This window comes from Anopheles maculipalpis, chromosome X (assembly GCF_943734695.1).
Source record: "Anopheles maculipalpis chromosome X, idAnoMacuDA_375_x, whole genome shotgun sequence".
In the NCBI taxonomy this organism is placed as follows: Eukaryota; Metazoa; Arthropoda; class Insecta; order Diptera; family Culicidae; genus Anopheles; species Anopheles maculipalpis.
This window is the reverse complement of record NC_064870.1, coordinates 177727-194050: the sequence shown is the minus strand read 5'-3', so window position 1 is coordinate 194050 and position 16324 is coordinate 177727. Positions and strand designations below refer to the sequence as shown.

The window sequence follows — 16324 nt, the reverse complement described above, 5'->3', positions numbered from 1 at the left end:
AAATCTATTTTTGGGGCACACACTACAGTGAAAAGTGCCTTCTTATTATATTGCGCAGTGACATTTTGTCATTAGGAAAGTTTAATCTATCAAGAGACCGCATAAACGAAAAAGTTTTAAATTTTCTAAGGGACATAACGTGTGTCTCGTCTTCCAGAAAGTGCCTTGTCTTGTTGTAGCATGTGGACAAAGAGCCATGGTTATGTTATCTTTGATTTCAATTATCTTTATTTTAATGTATTGATATTGTGTCAATGTAATGTAATCTGCTAATTTTCCGTTTTTTCCTATTTTATCTTTTTCGAGACCGCTCTAGCTTGTGCGTTAATCCAATCGATGAATCCTCCAGTGCAAGCATCTTCCCTAAATAATCTAACAATTTAAGCTCGTCTGGGCTTGATTGATATGTTTTAGGGCTTGCGATAAACTTTAGAAAAAGCTCATTTAACGCTTCTCTAATGTGTAGGACGGACTTTGCGACAGTTTCATTTGTTCTCAAATTTATCCAATCATCTATAGACAGCCGACATTGGTGCTGATCTTCATTCTCTTCGTCCCTAACGATACAATCACTTTCGTCCAACGCAAATGGCCCGGCAAAAATGGCAATCGTTAGCGGCGATACGACCGTGTTGCAGCGAATCATAGATCCACGACCGGCTCTAGATTTTTCGTCGAACGTAATCCATTGGCTCGGTAGCGATAGCATGTTACCGTTTTCGTTTGCCTCGTTCCACACTTTCCGACCAAACACCGAAGATGGGTGGAGGAAAATTTTCTTCTCGAAGCGTGTCTTTAACGTTTTCGTGTGTTTGCACAGGTAGGATACGTTTGGATAGAGTCCTACCAGTAGGATGCCTTTCACTAGGCTCCAGTTGCAGGCAAACTCGTTTAAATCGTTTACGCCTCCTGCGGGCCGATAGCTTTTGACAAGACCGATCGTACACAAATGATCGTGCAGCTTGTTCCGCAAATCGTGTACCATCGATAGCTTTCCAGGGTTTAAAAATAGTCGATGGCATAGCTTTTTCCGTTTGTGCATCGGGTAAGCATTCAGCCAACGCTGGTAAGCTCGAAGCAGTGTGTAGCAATCGCTGTACGAGTTATCTGCCAGCTCGTGACGCATTTTATTCGCCCTTTCTGTGTCGCCGCTAAAGGACGGCAGCACGAACAGATCGTTTACGCTCATAATGCAAACAATCATCAGTACGGGCTCGTAACATTTGAATAATATGCCGTACAGCAACATTTTCCCCAGCCTAACATCCACCGGCAATTCGGCCAACGTATAGCCAAGATTGGTAAGATTTTCATCGTCATCCAGGGCACCGACTTTCTGTAAATATTTGATGCTCTGCTTGATGCTAATGGCGGACGGTGCTGTTAGTGATTTCTTGAGAAACTCCCCAATCGATCCGTCCTTCATGATCATTGCCGTTTGCAAACAGATTTCTGCCAGCGGGACGCGCAATATTTCCGGCAAGCTGTAGGCATCCATCGCGCAATGGCGCGTACGGCTGTACAGACGGTAGCAGATGCCGGGTCGGGTGCGACCCGCGCGACCAGCACGTTGCGTGGCGCATGCTTGCGATATCCAGGTAGTGGTTAAGGAACTGGTCGACGTGAGCGGGTCGTAATATTTTTGCTTCACCTTACCACTATCGATAACATACAGTACATCGTCAATCGTGATCGATGTTTCCGCAATGTTGGTCGAGAGAATGATTTTATACACTCCCGAAGGCACCGGCTTGAACAAGGCTTGTTGATCGATGATTTGCATGTTGCTGTGCAACATAAACACCTGCAAGCAATCCAACGAAGGAGCTTTGCTCGTCAACAACCTATACTGCTCCTGTATATCATCGTAACCAGGCAAAAACACAAGCATGCCTCCCGCTGGCATTTGGTTGCAAATATGCATGATAATGTCGAAGATTAACCTATGATCGACCCGATCGTCTTCAGTCGATGTATGATAAGCATCCAATAGTGATTTCATGTCATTTGGATTAACCGTCAACAGGCGCGGAGGTTTTGCTGCTACGTTCTTGTTCTTAATTGCTTGTCTCAGCAAATCGCTACATTTGCCACTCCCGTTCAGCAGGCAAGCCCAATCGAATGCATTGTAACCGTGCTTCTCCTGTATGTGTGGATCCGCTCCCATGTCCAGCAGTTTTTGTACGATCTCCGTGTAACCTATAACCCAGATGCCAGGAAGAAAAGTGAAAAAATAGTATTTAAAGGGGGAAAACAAGCATTCTCACATATTTGTTTTGCCACCTTTTGCAGCGGCAATCATTAGTGCAGTCATTTGTGTTTCGGTATGCTTGAAATTAATCGGAATTGTTTCCTCGTCGACCATTAGGAAAAAGTTATGGAAATTGTTCGGTTTGTTTTCCATCCAGCAAACTTCCAGAATATCGTTCAACAACTGTACCGTTCCGTGGTCCATATTCACTGTCGCCGGTTCTGCTAGTTCGTTGGACTCCTGAAAGTTAATGCTGCTCGTTATCGCGTCGCGAACATGCTGAACGCGGTGATTGTATGTTTCAATGTTGAGCAATATGTCCTCCAAGAAAACGATCTCAATCGGAAACAATCGTCCCGGTATCTCAATTACCGGACACTCGTTAAAGTATTTCGAAAATGTGTCCGACTCCATCGTGGCCGACATCAGGATAATCTTAAGGTGCGGATTTTTCATCAGCTTGTTCTTCAACGCTACCATTAGAAAGTCAGAATATTGATCCCGTTCGTGCACCTCATCAATGATGATATGCGTCACATTTTGCAGATACTTGGCACAATCGTTGTCCATCAAACAGCGCAACAGCACACCGTTCGTGCAGAACGTCACGTTCGTGGTAGGTTTCACACGGTGTTCCAATCGAATTTGATATCCCACTGTACCGCCCAACTTTTCGTTCCGCTCGTAACAAACCCGCTCCGCCACGGTTACCGCACTGATGCGGCGCGGCTGCGTGCAAACGATACGGCAGGGTTGTTTTTTTTGCGCGGCATGCTCTAGGATGTACTGCGGAACTTGGGTCGTTTTGCCCGAACCTGTGTTGCCTGATATTATTATGACCTGATTGTGTTCCATGCTCGCCAGTATATCCTCGTGGAATTGGGTTATGGGTAAGCGCTTACGGGCGGAATTGATGTCTGCAGAACCTGCCGACGGTGGCGGTATCGAGGGCGGTGCCCTTGTAACATCGATGGTATTTAATTGTTTGTCCATTCGTTTGCTCGGACGTTGACCGGACGCACGGCCAACACTGTACAACGTTTCCATTTTATTCAAAATCACGCCTGATTCGTGTGTTATATTTAGCACGGCATCATCGTACATTACATCCGACAGGTTTTTTTTGCATATGGTCATGTATCGGTTAGCGCCTGCAAATTCAAGAACGAACCATAAGAGCTCCGGTTATTATATCATAACCCACCTAAGGAGAAAAACAACATTGCCTAAATTGAAGTAGCAAACGTGCGTACCTGTACCATGCGATTTTGATTTTAATTGCTTATTTTTAACATAGTCGTGTATATACATTCGATGTTGCTTAGTGAGATGGGACGGAAAGTCGAACTCGATTTGATTTTCGTCACGCAGAAACAAATCGATCTGCCTGTGTATGTAAATACGAATATCTTCTTCGATTTTTACACTCTTCCCTTTATTCGCCATTTCCTGTGATTTGTTGGAGCGCGTTCAATCACCAAGGCACAGCTAGTCGTAATATGCGTGATTCAATTGAACTTTTCACTTGTTATGCACTTGTCTACGTAACAAGCAATAGTTACGTTACAGTTGATGTAGATTTATTGAAGAGGAAAATAATACCCGCTTTTCCATTGATCAAATGCTGCGTCCATCATCAGCGAAAACAATTTCAGTACAACAATCACACGACGGATTCCTCGCCAGCACAGCTTGCTTCTTCTGTCAATCTGCCTATAGACAAAATCTGCCTTAATAGTACTATTAAGGCAAATTTGTAATGGCAAAAAGCCTTAATAGCGTTATTAAGACTCTTTTATCAACAGGGAAGTCAAATGTAGCGCAAAATGTGTTGGATTGAATTGACAAAATTTTATTAATAACCACTACTAAGGTTTTTTTTTCGTAAGAACGGCCTTATAGAAAAGAATTCATAGGATTTTTTTCCCGTTGGATGTTGGTTACACAAAATCTTATTAGAATCCTTAGATTCTGATTCGTTCACCAATTGCAAAGAAGCAATATGTGATTTTAATACAAGGAGAACACTGCACGGAAGGACCGAGGGTTCTTTGCCCATCCGGATTATTCCCAAGCCGTAAGTTATGCGTCTTGCATTCCTGTCGATGAAAACAAACAAGTTAGCAATACGACCTGACCGTCATTTATTAATAAAAAAACCAAAGTATTACCACAATTTTGTTTTGTTTTTATTACGAGGGTAGGTTATGTGTATGTAATTTAGTAATTGTTATAATTTTACGTTTCATATCCACTATCAGGAAAAAAACATGTTCATATTTTTCCAATCCTAACGGAGAATAATATTTGGTTTTTCCAAGCTGCTTAGTAAATCGGCTTCCGTACGTTCCGAAAGACAGTTTTTGTAGCACAAATAATCCAACACTCTTCTCGGTAGTGGGAGAGCTAGTATAAGATCTTTTCGCTTGATTGTTTTATGGATGACAAACCTGAAAATGTTACAAAAAAAATAGGGATACGCTATTACAAATGCATGTCACAGTAGCGGAAGAGTCCTGGAGTTCTAAAAGCAAAAGACATTGCTTACCTGCATATGTGTTGCAAACTTTGCACATGTTTGAATCGCGAAACTGGTTTTGTTAATTGTACACGCATTGGACCGTATTCCGGACGTCTATGCAGAAAAAATAAATATCTTCCGCTTCGGGAATGCTCAACGGCGTTTTCTATGAATTCCATTATAGTTCGAGATTTAAACTTTGCACATGAACCGAATGAAAAAGATCCTGAAATAATGGGATGCACAACATACAGTTGAGAAGAAATTTTGGCACCAAAATTTGGGCACATTACCTTGATCTTGATCTATTCGAACATGTCGTACCGTTCCATTGAGTTTGAATGTTAGAGAAAAAATGTAATGATCATCAGAGCTATCTCTTACTAAAAAACTACCATCCGGTTCGTTTGAAAGTATTTTTTCAGCTCCTTCAGAAGTTATTGGACCCCAGTACCAACCGAACTGAAAAACAATCGAAAGAAATACAAACGACCGGTTGCACTAATGAATAGTTTATAATGTTTTCTATTCTTTACCTCTTGAACTTTTTCTATGCTAGCAGTAAAGTCCATTGACGATTTTCTTTCACCAGATTTCCTTTTTTGGTCGCTTGTATCGCCCATTAGGTACCTTAAATCAGATTCTGCAAAATTTTAACCAAAACCATGTGATAGATACGGTTAACCATTCTAAACTACTCCTACTAATTGATGCGTACGTACCATTGGCAGGAAGTGGTGGCAGCTTCCGAGGAGTGTTTATTTTTTTGCCAACCGTGCTTTCATTTTTGTCTTTAGCGCACACGGCATTATCCTTCGTTCTATTTGCAACGATCGACCGTTTATTGCTCAGAAACGGTTTGTGATGTTGTTGGCGGCTTACGCGAAAAATATTACAAAACTTTTGCTTAAGATTAACGGAAAAGTTTGACTTTTTGCACTGAGAACGTATCTCGTGAGAAATAGAGTTACGTTTACTGTCTGCCTTATCACTTGGTTGTTTATCGACAACCTTGGATGGTTTTTTGTCGAATATAATGTGGGGTTTATTGTTTTTATGCTCATGAATAGAGTTTATCTGTTCACTGTAGTTCAACAAATTATTCCAACTGTTTCTCTGTGACGCTTCTGAAAAAATACATCAATATGCATTAGTGTATTCAATGTGCCAGAGAAGAGGGATGCTATGAAGTGAAAGATTAAAGTTTTAAATGTATTTAATAAAACTTGAATGTATATTTAAAATTCAAAGAGTGACATGTTTTCTGACAGATTTGTCTGTGATAATTATAACCACATGAAATATAAAACATAAATGCCATCTTACTCACTTTATTTTTTGAGTTCACAGGTTTATCAAAACAACCAAACAAAATTTATAAAACTAATAAAACTAAATTTTCTTTACACAAAAGAACGATCTTTGCAGACAAAACTCATTCGAAACGATACCTAATAGCGTGATGTTGTTGAGGCAGCACACATTCAACTTGTATGGGATATATAGGAAAACTTACCGTTCCGATTTCGATAAAAAGACGTTTCAGCATTATACGTGTTCCTTATTAAATCAATTGGTGTTGTGTAGATGTCGGAATCAATAGGAACGTTGTAAAAATCTAAAATTTTGTTGTCGTCTAATGCATCGTGAGACATCGCTTGCGTTATGAAAACTGAATCGTCTGCTTTGTTTTTTATGGAATCAGTCAGCGAGTTATGTGAGCAAGATAAGCGAGTTCGAAGGGAATTGGAATTGCGTTGAATCGTAGAAATATTGCTTTTAGTGTGACGGTAAAGTGTGACAAAGCACTGCGACCGTTTGCCAGGGCTCCATGTTTTAATTTTCAGCAAATACGTTTCCGACGTGTCCATTTTTGGCAAATGGCAATTCAACGGATCGTCGTTTACTTTACTAGCATTATTCTTTAGTTTGTTCTTTTTCTCATTCATGGTGTTGGTTTGCAGATAAGTAATACCGTGTTTACGTACGTATCCTTTTAATAGGTAAGAAGACGTAATAATGCAATAGAGGTGATGATAATTATGTACAATCTAAACTTGCATATCCTGAAATGAGAACCAAAAATTAACGAATCAGTTATTTTTGGTCATTTCTTTGTTACAAACGAAGTCAGATGGTGTTTGCTACATTACTTTACATTCTCTATTTTACTTCAATTTTGGTGCTTCTAATTAGTCACCTGTGCTACTTCCTTTTGTGTTGCTCACGCAAATCGCATGTTCTTTACGTAGAAGATAATAATCTTACTGTTGAGCTAATATTTGTGATACAATTTTTTTACAAATTTCCTTTAAAGCATGTATATGAGTTTATCGGAATGGGGAGAGTCCACGATATTATACTCGGTATCTACACTCCTTTATTCAATAACTATCTAGCCAAAAATTTGTTTCGGATGATCTCATCGAAAGAGATCAAACCAGACATGCCTAAACGTTTATCGATTGTGCAATATAAAATGAAATTTTCAACAATTGTACCGCCAAGTGAAATAATTGACCTTTTGTTGAAATAAAACATAGGCTAACTACAATAAAACCGGTTCTCATTGTGAAAAGTTGATGATAGAAAAATGTGATAATAGAATACAACGTTAGGATAAACAATTCTCCGGTTTACGTTGTATGATTGTTAAGATGTAGTGGCCTAAAAAAGATATAGAGACCAAATATATATATATATATATATATATATATATATATATATATATATATATATATGTATATATATATATATATATATATATATATATATATATATATATATATATATATATATATATATATATATATATATATATATATATATATATATATATCTATATATATATATATATATATATATATATATATATATATATATATATATATATGCGATGCGATTCAGCTTGCATTATTGCCAAGCTGAAAGCTGAATCAGCTGCCCGTTTTGCGATGCGATGCTATGTGTATTTTCATCCCATTTTACTATGCGATTCAGCTTGCATTTTTGCCTTACTTTGCCTTTGTTACTTATATTTCTACAGTTGCGTATTTTTCACACATGGAGTGTAGAACGGGAGACATTTCACATTTGGTTAATACTTCACATTTGCTTAATTAATCCTGACATTACTACACCACTGACCATATATATGCACACCTTTCATCACTTGAACACGATAATACACATTTTTGTAGCTTGCGTAGAAGATATGAAATGGGTCACAAAGCACTGTAACCAATTTCTGTCTTATATATATATATATATATATATATATATATATATATATATATATATATATATATATATATATATATATATATATATATATATATATATATATATATATATATATATATATATATACCTTTTTTTACTGTTTTACTGTTTCGTTTCTTGGAAGCTATTGATGTGACAGCCTTCGAGGCGTGGCTATACTTCCAGCTCCGTTTCTTCCCGTTCAGCCTGACCTGGCTGTTTACACACAACCAGGCCAAGCCAGCTCCGTCTACCGCGATGGTTTTTATTTACAATTATTCGCTACAACTTTCACTTTTTTATGTGTACTGATTAAGGGACGCAACAGAGACGACCACAAATAGATTTAATGGATGTAGAGATCTGCCCCTCTCGGCCCAAACATAGGAAATTCTTCACACTATGTACATCCATCTAAAAATATATTCTATTTATTGGTCGTGGCCTCGGTTGATATGAAAACAGTATCATACTACCATCAAATCTTTGTATATCTGCCAACTAAGGCACTACTAAGGCAAATTTGTATTGGAAAAATCCTTCTCCACCTAGTTTATTAATTTTTTTAAGATTAGACCAGTTTGTAGCACAGGACTTGTTTGTTATCAGCATATTGGTATATGTATTTCATCGAATTTATAGAGGAAATAAAACAAAGCAATCGATGAAGCATTTAAAAAAACTTGCATAACATTGGTCAAGCATATTTCGTTGACAAGAATATTCATAAACGATTAATATCAACGACTGGTATTTTTCAGTTTTGAAATTCAACACCAAAATCATGTCATGAACCGTTGTGTCAAAATGTCAAAATGCATAATATTTTTGACCGCCTGATTTCCCATTATCACCCCAAGTAAAACGATCAATTTCTTCACACCTTCGTTGAGAGTAAATCAAAACACAAACCGCAAGCAAGACCTGACCAAATACTTTGTGCTGTTTAATATCAATTGGAGCATTCTTTTCTAAACACGGCACACAAGCGTGTTGGCATAGAAATAAGTAAATATTGCGATGTTATTGCTATCCATACCTCCCACAGGAAATGAAGTTTGGATAGCTTTACATGATGTTCTATCCTCGAATAGCTTAAACACGACCAAACATTATTGCAATTTCGTGCGTCACCATGGTACACAGTTTGAATAACTATATGTAACTTAACGTACATTCACAGAGCCGCATTGGATCGCTTTTCCGGCGTCACTTCGTTGGATGTGTACCTCAATGGCCTTGGTGACAATTATAACTCGCGAGTGAAACCCAGCACTCAGAAATAATTGTCTCAATCGCTTACGGGAAAGGCGGGGATAATGAGTAGCAAAGCAAATTCATTGCGATATTCCAATACAAATGATGATAGCAGTGAAGAAGATGCAACGAAAGAACGTCATGGCTACCATCGTCGATTCTCGAGGGACAAGCGCAATAAGCACAAAAAGCACAAGAAACATAAGAAGTCAAAGAAACATAAGAAAAAACGTAACTCGTCCGAGTCTGATAGCCGTAGCAAGTGCGGTACGCATGAATCTGACGATTTGATTGTGCCACCCCTAAGCAAGAAAACGACACAAATGTCGGCAGCATCGCCAGCAGAGAACAGATATTCCAAAGGTAGTAAAGGTAACATTGGAAAGGAAGTCGAATCACACAAGCAGTTACCATCGCGCTGGGACAGTTCCGGAGAAGGAGACCATTCCCGCCAAATGCTGAATTGCAAACGTTTCAGAACGTATGTGCATAGTGCTGTGGAAAGTGAGGAATCTTTTAAATTATCTGTCTTTACTTTTTTCTGTAATACATGTTTAGGCATCGTTCCGGTTCCAGTGGGCTTAAGGGTGATGATCGTGTTGAGAGGGATCCGTTAAACCACGAACAATACAAATCAACAAGACCTTCTCAACTATCTAAGAATGTTGACCGTCATAATACTCAGTATTTCGATAATAGAGGAAAAGAGCTACTAGGTAACGTTCCACACACTGCTACAATTATTGTAATTCTATTATAGCGGATCCATATAATGGAATTATATAATCACTTACGGCAATGTTTCAAGGCGGTTTTCTATTTTGCCGGTTTAACAAAGGTTAGCTAAACAAACACTCCATTAAAGGTCCACAGCAGATTGCAAAAATCCCCAGTCTAATTACAAATCTCCCCTAAATGAATGCTAGATTCTACTCTATTATTGCAAAGTTCCACAAAAAGCATGCAATATTCCACTATCCATTTGAAAAATTCCACTGAGTGATTCAAGAATTCTACTAATATGGATCGAAACCCTGTAACACTTGAAAAGATAGATTTAATGTGGTTTTGTTGTTTGTTTTATTTTCTAGGTCACAGAAACGAAAACCTTTGTTCACGGGGATTCGATAAACATGGATCTAGCCAACGGTATTGGCCAGATAGTGGCAATCACAGCATTCACGGCGGAAGCAGTTCCCGAGATAATGAACCTAGTTCCAACAGTCGCGAATTAGGACAACGCGAACGAGATTTACACGCTGACAAATGCAAGCAATCGGTAGCAGATAAGTATGGCACTAAAGGGCGCAAACGCAGACATGCTGATAGCCCTTACAAACAATCTATGGGAAGGGGCGATATATCGTCCCAAAAGCGAGCAAATAGTACATTTTCAGTGAAGCAAGAAAAAACCAACCGTACCGATGCAGCAGCACCATTTAAATGGGGTACAGATACGGATAACAAATCAAACCCGCCCAAAGCTAGTTCTAATGGGGGGCGAAATAACGAATCGGTAGCAAACAGGGACGATTCGGCTCCGATCGAAAAAGAAAAGCCCAACTTTGGTTTATCCGGCAAACTGACCGCGGAAACCAATACGGTGCAAGGCGTTGTGATTGCGTACTCGGAACCACCCGGTGCCCGCAAACCAAAGCGTCGATGGCGGTTGTATCCGTTCAAGGGCGAACAAGCATTACCAACGCTCTACATCCATCGTCAAAGCTGCTTTTTGATAGGGCGGGATCGAAAGGTTTGCGATATTCCGGTCGACCATCCGTCCTGTTCGAAGCAGCATGCAGTTTTGCAGTACCGTTTGGTACCGTACGAGCGCGCAGACGGCACGAAAAGCCAATGCGTTCGGCCCTACATTATCGATTTAGAGTCTTCGAATGGGACGTTTGTGAACAACAAGCCAATAGAGACAAAGCGCTATCTTGAGCTGCGTGAAAAGGATGTACTTAAGTTTGGATTTAGCTCGCGCGAGTACGTGCTGCTGCACGAAAACAGCAAAGAGGACAACGAGGACGATGAAGGATACGATGCATCGCCGCCCGTTAAACAACGAGCATCTAGCGATACTACAAAGGTAGAAACAAAGTAGCGAGAAAAGTAGGCTAACTTATTCCCATTCTTAGGCGGGGGCCACACACGACCGAAACAGACCGAAACGAAACATCAAAGTGCAACGTCGTATCGCTTCTTTGATAGTTTTGCTATGTTTCGCTGTTCTTGCGGGTTTGACTGAAACAATCAGACCTTTCAAAACAATTATTTGACCATAATGTACTGTAATTTGGTTAATAATATCCAACAAATTAGAAAAAAATAATATATTTATTGCACCACAACCATAGAAACGCGTTATTTACTGCCAAATTTGATGTTTCGTTTCGGTCTGTTTCGATCGCGTGTGGCTGGGGCCATAAACGCATTTCTCTTATTTACTTTACAATTATTTGACAACAACATAAACGCATTTCTCTTATTTACTTTACAATTATTTGACAACAACATAAATGAATTTTTTTTATGTAAGGCAGAAAAGGTAGGCTCATTTTCATGTAAAAAAAAGATGCATTTTGATCCTTAACTTCATTTTTAATTTTTTTGGCATGAATATAATTTTTGGTATATATAATGTCTATCACGCGTCAATCAGAGAATAGGCTGATTCGCGTCCTCTCATTGCAACACATTAGCCACTTTAGAGATTTATTTTTAATGAAGATGAGATTGTTCAATCGGGATGGTTCGTGCAAACACTAACCCTATGTAAAGATCTTGTACATACAAGTCATAGTTATAAATATGCATTTGATTGCTGGTTGAAAAATAAATCGGTCCAAATGAAAGCTTTGCATGAATAACATTTATTAAGACAGTTTGGAACTTTGGAAGACAAATATTAACCATCTCAAAAATCAACTCATACCAATTTTCAATAATTATGTCGGGGATCGAAACTTGTATTTATCTTCCATTATATGACACTATAATGCATTCGTTGGTCGCGCACTATTCAAAAACAATTCCCTGCGCCAGTGGTAAATCAGTCGAATGGTTCACCGTAATGGTTGACCGACGGGCATACTGTTTCCATGCATCGGAACCAGATTCGCGCCCACCGCCAGTATGCTTTTCGCCACCAAAAGCTCCTCCAATTTCTGCACCGGAGGGCGAAGTGTTAATGTTCACAATACCACAGTCCGATCCATTCTCGCCTATCCACTAGGGGAACAAAGAGAAGGAAAGTTGCATTAAAAATTATGCTCGCAGGATCTTTTCCAAGTGAAATGACTATGCCATACTAAAGAGAACACTTACCTGAAAGGCTGACTGAATATTGTTGGTGAATAGGGCGGACGAAAGTCCTTGGTCCACCTCATTGTTCCAGCTGATTGCTTCGGTTAAATTCTTTGCCCTAAACACATATACAATCGGTGCGAACGTTTCCCGTTTGACTACCGGTGCATCATGTGGCAGGTTGGAAATGATCGTGGGTTCGACAAAAAATCCAGGCCGTTGGATAATTTTTCCTCCGCACTCAATTTTACCACCCAATGAAACGGCCTCCTGAATCGTTTGCTTGTAATTCTCTACCGCCTGCTGATTGTGTACCGGTCCGTATAGCGTGGCTTGATCCAACGGATGCCCGACACGTTGCATCAGATTGGAGTAGCGTTTGACAAGTTTCTGCAAGAACCCGTCATACAGCTTTTCGTGTATGATCAAGCGTCTCGTCGTTGTGCAACGTTGGCCGGCGGTTCCGATGCAACCGAAATATGCCGCATCAAGTGCCATTTCCTGTGGTGCGTCCTCGTTGATGATGAGTGCATTATTGCCGCCCAGTTCCAGCAGGCACCGTCCAAACCGGCGCTGCATCTCGACGCCGACCATTCGGCCCACCGCAGTACTACCAGTGAACGACATCAGCTTTACGCGCTCATCCTTCACCATCTGTTTGCCGATGTCGTCTCCTCCCTGGCAAAGGGTCACCACTGGCGGCAGATTGTTGCGCTTGATAACGTCTGACACGATTTTCGTCGTAGCTATGCTCACCAGCGACGTGCTCGGGGCACCTTTCCACAGTACCGTGTTGCCGATGGTAAGTGCAATGGCCGCATTCCAGCCAAACACTGCGCATGGGAAATTGAACGCCGATATCACGCCGACCAAACCGAGTGGATTCCACTTCTCCAATATTGTGTGCTGGTGCCGTTCGGAAGGAAATATTGCTCCTCCGACCATGCGCGATAGTCCGACGGCGTAATCGCATATATCGATAAACTCCTGCACCTCACCGACACCTTCCGGAAGTATTTTACCCATCTCCAGTGCGACCAGTTTGCCGAGCGGTTCTCGAAACTTCCGAAGCTCGTCGCCGATCTGGCGCACTATCTCACCTCGGAAAGGGGCGGGCAATTTTTTCCATTCCTGATACGCAGCTACACCGGCACTCAGGCAACGTTCCAGATCTTGCACCGAGCCGGTCGTTACTTCCGCTATTACACGACCGCTGGCCGGGTCGATCGATTGCACGGTGCCTGCCTTACCGGAAGCCCATTCTCCATTGTACACGCCGTTATTAACGCGTTTCAGGCCGAGATCTTTCAAAAAGCTGTAGTTGTCCTCCTCAACCAGACAAGTGGCCATGCTCCGAGCGAATCTTGTCGAACTAGCTTGATAGAATAAGTTGGTCAACTTGGGCGCTCTGTGGAACAGTGCAGTTAACATGCTGCAGAAATTTCAATCGAACGAGTAGTGTAGTGCTGCCCACGATCTACTGAACGTCGTAATGAAGTTATACAGCACTGACTCTGTCCCTGAAACGAGCTTGCAGTTTGCTGGAGGTCCTGTAGGCAACTGTGTAGCTTTAGGGTGACTTTCACATACGCCATGTGACACAATCTATTATTTGTTATCAGATTAAAATACTTTTGCCTAATTGTGTGTATTGCTCTGCCCTCTTGAGCAAATGAATTCTGCTCGATCAGAATGTGCACGGTCAAGTTGATAAGAGCAGTATAGTACCCAGTTTGTTGAAAGTGTGTATACATACAAGCACAGCAATATGTTATCTCTGTATGTTTCCAAGACCCTTCTTCAATGGTTTTATATGGCTCTGGACAGTTATCTCACAAATGTTCCTCATGGTTCTCGCCGGAATAACATATTTGTTGTGATAGAGGCAGGCAGCATTGGCAACGAAAGTTTAGGTCAATTTTGTAAGATTCTGACATGAAAAGTCAAGCCATGAATTTCCGATTGACAAAATCGAACTAAGGCAAATTTGTATTAAAAAAAAACCTTGGTAGTGGTTATTAAGGCAATTTTGTCAATAGGGTTGTAAGGTCTTCCACCTGCTACAAAGCAGCTTCAGAGCTCATATGAAAACGGTAGCTTATTCGAGATCTCAGTTAAGCTTATCAGGATTGTTAGGAACGGGGTTCATCACCGCTACGCGCTGTGCCTCTAGAACCGCACAGAGATAGGGTTTGGATCCGGCTATCCCGTCTGTTTACTGCCATCACTGTGGAACAAGTGGTCGCTTCCGTGAAGCGACCTGACTCGATCCAAGCTTACCTTCATATCTGCTGTTTGACGATAGCTTCCGAGTGTATCGCTGCGATCGTAGCTCTGACAACAGTGCGTGTTCTGGTAGGGGTGCGCTGGTCGCATGCTCTCATTCTCTGACATTACGGGTGCACATAACGGAACATTCATCGCTGGAGCTTCTGTGTGTTCCCCAAGAACAAAGTATCTGTAGTCAGAAGTTAGATTTTGCTCTTGGGGACGACTCTACATCGCTGTATGACGCAAGTCCGTGAATTCGAAGACTACATTAGCTCACTGTGTTCGGTTATGCATCCAGGGGAAGTTATGCTACTGCTAGGAGACTTTAATCAGCCTTCGGTCACTTGATCTGCTGCTAAACAGGACCCAGGAGTCGCGAACGCTCTCCGCTTCCACTGCCCCTTCCAGCAACATAAGGGTTGAAGAAGTTGCTGGTGATTTCGATTCCATTTGCAGCTAATTACTTCATGTTCATGTTTTCTGACCATCATTGTGGACCAGCAGGCCGAAAATTGGGGTACTGTCAAAACTAATTTGAATGATACGCACGTGAATGTTTTAATTTCTTCTCGCATTGCCATTTGTGTCAGTGACAGCGATACCAAGCAATTTACCCATGAACACGCGGTTGAATGGTGTGCATCATGTAGAGCGGTAGAGAACATGCAGCAGTAGTACAGCAACACGGACGACGAATTTTACGTGCGCGCGTGCGTTTCAGTTAATTGTGCCCTCCGGCTACACAATGTGGACACGCGTTTTAGAGGTCAGTACAGGTTGGTCGGAGCTTTTGATATGTGTGCTGTTTTGTTGGCTCTGTACGTAACGTTTTTGGGGAGACCTCGTCCGTGCGTGGGCGAGGCGTACTGTTTCTCCTTCGATGCGTTGCATCCGCTCTTTTTGGCTCAAACTGTTGCTAGTAAGAGCGTGAAGATGGATATACATGATGAAGATGGATATATATGTATATCAAGGTCACAGCGGTTAGATATCAGTTGCACTTACCAACCAATGATTTAAAACCGGAGGTTTAATATGTCCGGTACCACATTGAGTATGCTTGCATCATAAGCATGATCTAGTTATCCGAATGGTTAAGGCCGAGGAAGATCCACATTCTTCAAATGAGGTTGCTATGAAGTGATTTAGCTTCCTCATTCCTCACAATTGATAGCTCGGAAGTAGAAGAAATAACAACTTGTAAGTAGAGTAGAGGTTTTTTTTGGAGGACGCAAACGGAATAAGAGCTAGAACCGGAGTTATCTGAAACTTCCAGCGAGTAACAACGCCGTGTCCGCCAGTACAACATCTCTGCATGCCAAGCAGTGCGTGTACTCTTGAGGCTGGTGTCATTGCTCGGTGGCTCTACCACACCGCTCCATTGCTCTACTGAAGTATTGCAGCTGCTCTACCGAACTTCGGATACACACATGTACCAGAATGGCGGGTGGACAAAT

At 41.0% G+C, this 16324-nt stretch overlaps 6 protein-coding genes across 6 annotated transcripts in view; 2 read left to right on the top strand and 4 right to left on the bottom strand.

The window, feature by feature from the left end:
- Window positions 1-3697, bottom strand: part of LOC126561694 (3'-5' RNA helicase YTHDC2-like) — a 101355-nt gene extending 97658 nt beyond the window's left edge. The window contains exons 1-3 of the mRNA XM_050218397.1: window positions 3505-3697; window positions 2284-3402; window positions 585-2199 (exon numbers count right to left, since the gene is read on the bottom strand). Of these exons, the coding sequence (XP_050074354.1) occupies window positions 585-2199; window positions 2284-3402; window positions 3505-3697 (2927 nt within the window). The remainder of the gene's footprint in view (window positions 1-584; window positions 2200-2283; window positions 3403-3504) is intronic.
- LOC126561470 (thioredoxin-dependent peroxide reductase, mitochondrial-like) overlaps window positions 1-16324 on the bottom strand; it is a 160483-nt gene that overhangs the window by 118934 nt on the left and 25225 nt on the right. The gene's annotated exons all lie outside the window — the stretch shown is intronic.
- Window positions 1-16324, top strand: part of LOC126558793 (short-chain dehydrogenase/reductase family 16C member 6-like) — a 63965-nt gene that overhangs the window by 37555 nt on the left and 10086 nt on the right. The window lies entirely within an intron of this gene.
- On the bottom strand, window positions 4536-6736 carry LOC126557453 (uncharacterized). Its single transcript, XM_050213238.1, has 6 exons — window positions 6289-6736; window positions 5495-5899; window positions 5309-5415; window positions 5066-5234; window positions 4800-4998; window positions 4536-4701 (listed from the first exon to the last, which is right to left on the bottom strand). Exons 1-6 carry the CDS (start codon window positions 6719-6721, stop codon window positions 4542-4544), a joined length of 1473 nt encoding a protein of 490 aa, XP_050069195.1. The 5' UTR covers window positions 6722-6736; the 3' UTR covers window positions 4536-4541.
- Window positions 9353-11394, top strand: LOC126560826 (smad nuclear-interacting protein 1). Its single transcript, XM_050217137.1, has 3 exons — window positions 9353-9771; window positions 9849-10006; window positions 10382-11394. The coding sequence occupies exons 1-3, from the start codon at window positions 9353-9355 to the stop codon at window positions 11392-11394; spliced, it is 1590 nt and encodes a 529-aa protein (XP_050073094.1).
- On the bottom strand, window positions 12309-14027 carry LOC126557019 (putative aldehyde dehydrogenase family 7 member A1 homolog). The gene is made up of 2 exons (XM_050212658.1): window positions 12618-14027; window positions 12309-12521 (listed from the first exon to the last, which is right to left on the bottom strand). Exons 1-2 carry the CDS (start codon window positions 14025-14027, stop codon window positions 12309-12311), a joined length of 1623 nt encoding a protein of 540 aa, XP_050068615.1.

Excerpts from the sequence above, each read along its gene's own strand:
- LOC126560826 (XM_050217137.1), top strand. The coding sequence starts at position 9,353 with ATGAGTAGCAAAGCAAATTCATTGCGATATTCCAATACAAATGATGAT. Across the intron at positions 9,772-9,848 it reads AATTGCAAACGTTTCAGAAC|GCATCGTTCCGGTTCCAGTG; the intron begins GTATGTGCATAG and ends ATACATGTTTAG. Across the intron at positions 10,007-10,381 it reads TAGAGGAAAAGAGCTACTAG|GTCACAGAAACGAAAACCTT; the intron begins GTAACGTTCCAC and ends TTTATTTTCTAG.
- LOC126557453 (XM_050213238.1), bottom strand. The coding sequence starts at position 6,721 with ATGAATGAGAAAAAGAACAAACTAAAGAATAATGCTAGTAAAGTAAAC. Across the intron at positions 5,416-5,494 it reads GCCACCACTTCCTGCCAATG|AATCTGATTTAAGGTACCTA; the intron begins GTACGTACGCAT and ends AAAATTTTGCAG. Across the intron at positions 4,999-5,065 it reads TCGAATAGATCAAGATCAAG|GATCTTTTTCATTCGGTTCA; the intron begins GTAATGTGCCCA and ends CCATTATTTCAG.
- LOC126557019 (XM_050212658.1), bottom strand. The coding sequence starts at position 14,027 with ATGTTAACTGCACTGTTCCACAGAGCGCCCAAGTTGACCAACTTATTC. Across the intron at positions 12,522-12,617 it reads ATATTCAGTCAGCCTTTCAG|TGGATAGGCGAGAATGGATC; the intron begins GTAAGTGTTCTC and ends TTGTTCCCCTAG.